The sequence below is a fragment of the Cebus imitator genome, unplaced genomic scaffold, assembly GCF_001604975.1.
Source record: "Cebus imitator isolate Cc_AM_T3 unplaced genomic scaffold, Cebus_imitator-1.0 Scaffold88, whole genome shotgun sequence".
In the NCBI taxonomy this organism is placed as follows: domain Eukaryota; kingdom Metazoa; phylum Chordata; class Mammalia; order Primates; family Cebidae; genus Cebus; species Cebus imitator.
Window position 1 is genome coordinate 6,369,526 of NW_016107403.1, and position 6,576 is coordinate 6,376,101.

At 39.6% G+C, this 6,576-nt stretch overlaps 1 protein-coding gene across 3 annotated transcripts in view; it reads right to left on the minus strand.

Moving 5' to 3' along the window:
- Positions 1–3,255: 3,255 nt before the first annotated feature.
- The window catches only part of SULT6B1 (sulfotransferase family 6B member 1), a 49,555-nt gene continuing 46,234 nt past the window's right edge, over positions 3,256–6,576 (minus strand). For 2 of the 3 annotated variants that reach the window (XM_037740758.1, XM_037740757.1), the window contains one exon: positions 3,257–4,029. In XM_037740758.1, the coding sequence (XP_037596686.1) occupies positions 3,899–4,029 (131 nt within the window). In that variant the 3' untranslated portion in view covers positions 3,257–3,898. Of the gene's footprint in view, positions 4,030–6,576 lie in introns of all 3 variants that reach the window. The other variant, XM_017534904.2, reaches the window with a different exon arrangement.

The window sequence follows — 6,576 nt, forward strand, 5'->3', positions numbered from 1 at the left end:
TGTTTTTCTGTAATCATTTTTTTTCTGTCTTCATTTAGAATAGTTTCTATTGCTATGCCCTCAAGTTCCCTAGTGTTTTTTTCCTCTCTGTCTAATCTACTGTTTATTCATCCTGTGTATTTTTTATTTCAGATTTTGTGTTTTTCATCTCTAAAACTTCCATTTGGGTCTGTTTACATTATCCATTTCTCTTCTCATCATTTTTTTACACCTATTTGAGCACACATATAAAATGTATAATAGCTCTTTTCAGATCATTATCTGCTAATTCCATCATCTCAGTCATTTATCTGTTTCTATTAATTGCTTTTACTCCTGGATATGAGTCATGTTTTCCTATTTCTTTGTATGCTTGAGAAATCTTTGTTGGATGGCAGATACGCTGTTGAGGCTTTATTTTATTAAATTCATTTTTTAAATGTTGGACCTTTTCTCTGACAGTTTTTTTTTTTTTCAAACTGGCAAGCAATTAAGTTATTTGAGTTCATTTCGATCCATTCTAGATTTGCTTTTGTTATAGCAGGGCTAGGGATAATTTATGCCAGGGCTAATTTAGCCCTGCTTCTAAGGTCTGACCATTCTAGGAAATCTACCCAATGCCCTGGTAGTCGCTCCACTTTGGCTGGTGGGAACACAAACTGTTTCCACCTCTGAATGAAGTCCAGGAAAATGGCTCGCTGCTTTTCAGTAATCCTTTTCCAGTCTGGAGGGAGATTTACACCGTCTTTGCGAAGTCTTATTTTATGCATACACATATCCACTCAGTTAAAGATTAGAAGGATTCCCTGTGCAGATCTCTGAGGTTCTTGCTATGTTACATTTTTAACATTGTTCTTTTCCCCAGCAATCTGCTCTGAAAATCTAGCCTCCTCAGCCTGCCTGACTCCCAATATCCAACTCCAATTTTGAGACTTTTGTATTAGGTTCCCTTTCCCTGTTCTGCAGCTTAGAAACTGCCTATAGATAGCATGCTTAGAAAGGTGTAGGGATCAACTCATTTGTTTACTCCTTCTCAGAGATCCCAGTATTGTTCTGACTGTTGTTCAATTTTCCTAATTACTACATTTTTCTCATTATCTACAGCTAGTGCTCGACTTACGACCACGATTGGTGCCAACAAACCGGTCGTAACACGATTTGGTCGTAAGTTGAGTAGGCTATATGTACAGTACTGTGAAATGATGTTATAAAAATCTTTGTCATATTTTATCATAATTTTCTTTCATTATTGTTATATATCATAATTTTTCTTTGTTCATTTTATGCCACTTGCATCATCTCTACACCATTTTGTTTCTTATTTTTACATTGGTGAGGTTTAAGTAAAACACTGCATTACCAGTACAACTGGTTTAATATTTGCAAAACATACAAAATTACAAAATACAGGTGCATACAAAAATACAAAATACAGGTGTAAAAAAATACCATAGGAAACATTTTCCCAATTGCAAAACATATCAAAATATATAAACATGTACGAAACATTTTATTGGCCATTTTTGAATTTGATCTTCCATCCAAATATATAGCGATTTCTCCATTTCGTGGATGGGCCCGCTTCGTTGCTTTGTTATAACTGTTGATCGCATGGGTACAGAACCTTTCACAGCTTCACGAATTCTTTCTTTATCTTTCAAAATCGTCGACACAGTCGAGTGTGATAACTTCGTATCACGTGCGATCACATTCACTTTCTTTCCTCCTTCGTACTGCTTAATTTTACCTTCATTTTCGTGTCGAGATCGATGGCCTTTCTTTCCTTCTTGGCAGGCTGAGGTGTAGACAAAGACAATTTCCTCTTGGTAGACATCTTGGGAGGAGTTTGATGAAAAATATCCAAGACACAAAACACAAATTGCTGTACCGAGTCTGAGATAACAGTTGAAATGGTGCACGCGGAGATGGTAGTGCTGCCGGAAGCTGGTCTGCCCTGTCGTACACCCAGCTGGGCAACGTTTGCGCTGCCAGACGTGGAGCAGTCGTGGCTAATTATTGTGGTCGTAAAGTTGAATGGTCGTACGTCGCATAGGTCGTAAGTCGATCAATACCTGTATTTATTTGCCATTTGGATTTCCTCTTCTGTTAATTACCTGTCTATATCTTTTACACTTTTTTTTAAGACACAAGGTCTCACTTTGTTGTCCAGACTGGAGTGCAGTGACACAATCATGGCTTAATGCAGCCTCAACCTCCTGGGCACATGCAATCCTCCTGCCTCAGTCTCCTGAGTAGCTGGTACTATAGGCACACCCCACCATGCCTGGCTAATTTTTTTTTTTTTTTGGTAGAGATGGGGTCTTGCTATGTTTCTCCAGCTGGCTTTGAGCAGTTCTCCCTTTTCAGCCCCACAAAGCACTGAGATTACAGGCATGAGCCACAGTACCTGGCTACAGTTTTTTTCCTATTAGGCTATATTTTATTTTATCTATTGATCTTAGTGGTTCTTTACTTACTCTAGATATTAGCCTTTTATTTAGTATTTCTTCCGTTCCTCCCTCCCTCCCTCCCTCCCTTCCTTCCTTCTTCCTTTCCTCCTTTCTTCCTTCCTTTTTCCTTCCCTCCATCCTTCCCTCCTTCCCTCCCTCCTTCCTTCCTTTCTTTTCTTTTTTTTTTTTTTGACAAAGTCTCACTCTGTTGCCCAAGCTGGAGTGCAGTGACATGATCTCAGCTCACTGCAACCTCAGCCTCCCCAGTAGCTGGGATTACAGGTGCATGCCACCAAGCCCAGCTAACTTTTGTATTTTTAGTAGAGATGGGATTTTGTCATGTTGGCCAGGGTGGTCTGGAACTCCTGACCTCAAGTGATCAGCCCTCCTCAGCCTCCCAAAGTGTTGGGATACAGGTTTGAGCCACCTTGCCCGGCCAGAATTCTTCCTTTCTAGAATATTTTCTGTCTTCTCTTGTAAATTCCACATGACTACTTGAGGCTCTGTGGTAGAAAAAGTTTTTATGGGCAAGTTGTGGTTGCTCACACCTGTAATCCCAGCACTTTGGGAGGCCTAGGCAAGTGGATCACCTGAGGTCAGGAGTTGGAAACCAGTGTGGCCAACAGGGGGAAACCCTGCCTCTACTAAAAATACAAAAACTAGCTGGGCGTGGTGCTGTGCACCTGTAATCCCAGCTACTCGGGTGGCTGAGGCAGGAGAATTGCTTGTACCTGGGAGGTGGAGGTTGCAGTGAGCCGAGATCATCCCATTGCACTCCAGCCTGGGTGACAGAGTGAGACTTTGTCTCAAAAAAAAAAAAAAAAAGTCTTTATGGTAGAATAACAAAATCTCTTACCTTTAGCTTTGAATTGAATGAAAGATCATATTAAGTAGAAACATAAAGTCCCTTGAGAGGAAGCCTTCCTAAGGCCTACTGCAATGGCATTCATGGAGTAGACGAGCAATGCATTTTTTCTTGAACCAAATTAGAATGGAATTTATTGCAGAGTTGGTATTAACTCTCTCCCAACAGTAAGTCTGAGATAGCCACCTCAAGTGCTTTTATCCATAGTAAGAAAGGAGTTATATTATGAGGAAAGTATAGAAAATTGTGCATCATTTGCAGGCCTCTGTCATCTATGGGCAAACACAGCTCTAGGTGTGTCTCTGGTAGTATCTGCTTACCCTCTTATGTGAACCTAGAGCATGAAATAAGTTAAAACTCCAGTGTGATGCATTAATCACAGTGTCCCTTTGGGACAGCTAAAATGCCCTTCCCTGAAAAAGTGAACAAACTTACATTTGTGTTTAAAAATTTCAGATGTTATCATTATTATTAAATTTGTATTGTTTAGATTTCAATATTATTTAATTAACATTATTTGATTATTTGACTGAATTTTCATTCAATTATTTAAACTTAATTATTATTAAGGAAAAACAATTGAGTCCTGCTGAATTGACTGGAATCAACCCTGGCAATATGATTCATACTTCAACTTTGCTCCTAGGGAAGTGCCTGCTAAGCACTCTTTGAATTTTTCATCCATTTCCTGGCTCTGAGTTTGACTCAACACATTTTTCCAATCACCAACTTCACCTACAACACACAAAAAACAGTAGACCCAGACATCTGTTAGAATATTTCTTCATGATTTTACCATTTTCAGTGCAATATTTCATTCTGATGTGTTAAAATGGACATGTGAAAAATGTTTTACGCTCTTTGTTTTGGTTTTTTGAGATGGTGTCTCACTCTGTCGCCCAGGCTGGAGTGCAGTGGCATAATCTAGGCTTACTGCAACCTCCACCTGCTGGGTTCAAGCAATTCTCCCTTCCTTAGCCTCCTGAGTAGCTGTGATTACAGGCTCCCACCACCATGCCCAGCTAATTTTTGTATTTTTATTAGAGACGGGGTTTTACCATGTTGGCCAGGCTTGTCTCAAACTCCTGACCTCGGTGATCTGCCTGCCTTGGCCTCCCAAAGTGCTGGGTATAGGCGTGAGCCACCACACCCGGCCAAAAGTTTTACACTCTTAAAACTTAATGTAATTTCTGTTGTAAAATTAACAATGTCCATTGGGACTCCGCCATCTGTGGTGTGGGAGGTGACATGCTTTCTTTACGTGATTTGGAGGAGCCACCAGCCTCAATGACCCCCTAACTCTACTCCTTTCCCAACACCTCGAGCTTAAAATTCTACTTTTTGAGAGTAGTTTTCTCTCTAAAGTCTTTTAAAGGCTTTAAATACCCTTTGAAAAGTTAAGCTCAGATACTGAAAGATTACTTTTTTCTTAAGGATCTTTTGATCATTTAGGTTAAGGTTATAAGTTCCATATTGCATAGCTATTGAAAGGTATGTTAATAAAGAGAGTTTAATGACATGAAGAAATGCTTACAATATATTAAGGGAATAAAAGAAAACACAAAACTATTTACGAATGTCATCAGCTATGAAACATCACAGAGTAAGGGTGGAAGAAAATATGCCAAAAAGTTAAACCCACCTCTGGTGGAAGAAATTTGGACAATTTTAATACTTTTTCACATTTTTCTATGCTTTCTGAATTTTCTACAACGAATATTATAAATTTTTTAAGCTATTACTTTATTTACCTTAGAATTTTCCTATTCTGAATAGTACTTAATTAGCCATGTACAGAAAGGTTCTATTTCCCACCTCCTTAAAGCTAATAAAACAAGGCATAAAAATGGGGGTTAGGAATCTAACCAAAGTTAGGTTTACATTCAATGTTCTGCTCACAATAGATTTTATTTTATTTTTTATTAATTTTTTTTTTTTTCTGAGATGGAGTCTCCCTCAATTGCCCAGGCTGGAGTGCAGTGATACAATCTCGGCTCACTGCAACCTCCACCTCCTAGGTTCAAGTGATTCGATTCTCCTGCCTCAGCCTGCCAAGTAGCTGGGACTGCAGGTGCATGCCACTACACCCAGCTAGTTTTTGTATTTTTAATAGAGATGGGGTTTCACCGTATTGGCCAGGCTGGTCTTGAACTCCTGACCTCGTGATCCAGCCACCTTGGCCTCCCAAAGTGCTGGGATTACAGGTGTGTGCCACTGGGCCCAGCCTCACAGTATATTCCAAAAACAAGTTTTCTTTTGAAAAAGTATAGTAGAGTCATGTAGACTTAGGCTGAAATCCTGACTCCACTGTTTATTAACTATGTGACAATGGAAAATTAATATTCCTGAGCTTTGATTCCTACATTTATAAAATCAAGAACTTCAGTGTTTTTTTATACAATAAAATGTAAGCCCAACAAAAGTTTAATACATGATAGATGCCTGATGTTAGCTGTTGTTGTCCTTGCTGGTATATGTGCTACCTCTACATCTCATTATTTCATTGTATACTCAATACAAAATAACACTGGCAGTCCTTAAGCTATATTGCCATACATTTCCACAAGAGTTTAGAATACTTTAATGAAATATACAAAAAATAATCCATGTCAGAGACAACTAGTTGTCTATCAAATACTCATTTTCTCCTTCTTTCTCATTGACAAAACGCTCATTTTAATTGGGTGGTAATATGCCCAGCTTTAAAAAGTCACATTTCCCAGTCACCATTGTAAGGTAGGTGGCCAATGAAATGTAAGAAGTCATTGGTCAGGCTCGGTGGCTCACACCTGTAATCCCAGCACTTTGGGAGGCCAAGTCAGGCAGATCACCTGAGGTCAGAAGTTGGAGACCAGCCTGGTCAACATAGTGAAACCCCATATCCACTAAAAATACAAAAATTAGCCAGGCATGGTGATGAGTGCCTGTAATCCCAGCTCCTCAGGAAGCTGAGGCAGGAGAATCACTTGAACCCAGGAGGCGGAGGTTGCAGTGAGATTGTCTCAAAAAAAAAGAAAGAAAGAAAGAGAGTGAGAGAAAGAAAGAAAAGAAAGAAGTCATTGGCCAGGCATAGTGGTTCACACCTGTAATCCCTGCACTTTGGGAAACGAGTTTGAGACCAGCCTGGCCAATATGGTGAAACCCGGTCTCTATTAAAAATGCAAAAAAAATTAGCCAGGCGTGATGTGCACAGGAATCTTTTGAACCTGGGAGGCAGAGGTTGCAGTGAGCCAAGATTGTGCCACTGCACTCCAGCCTGGGCAACAGAGCAAGATTCTTTCT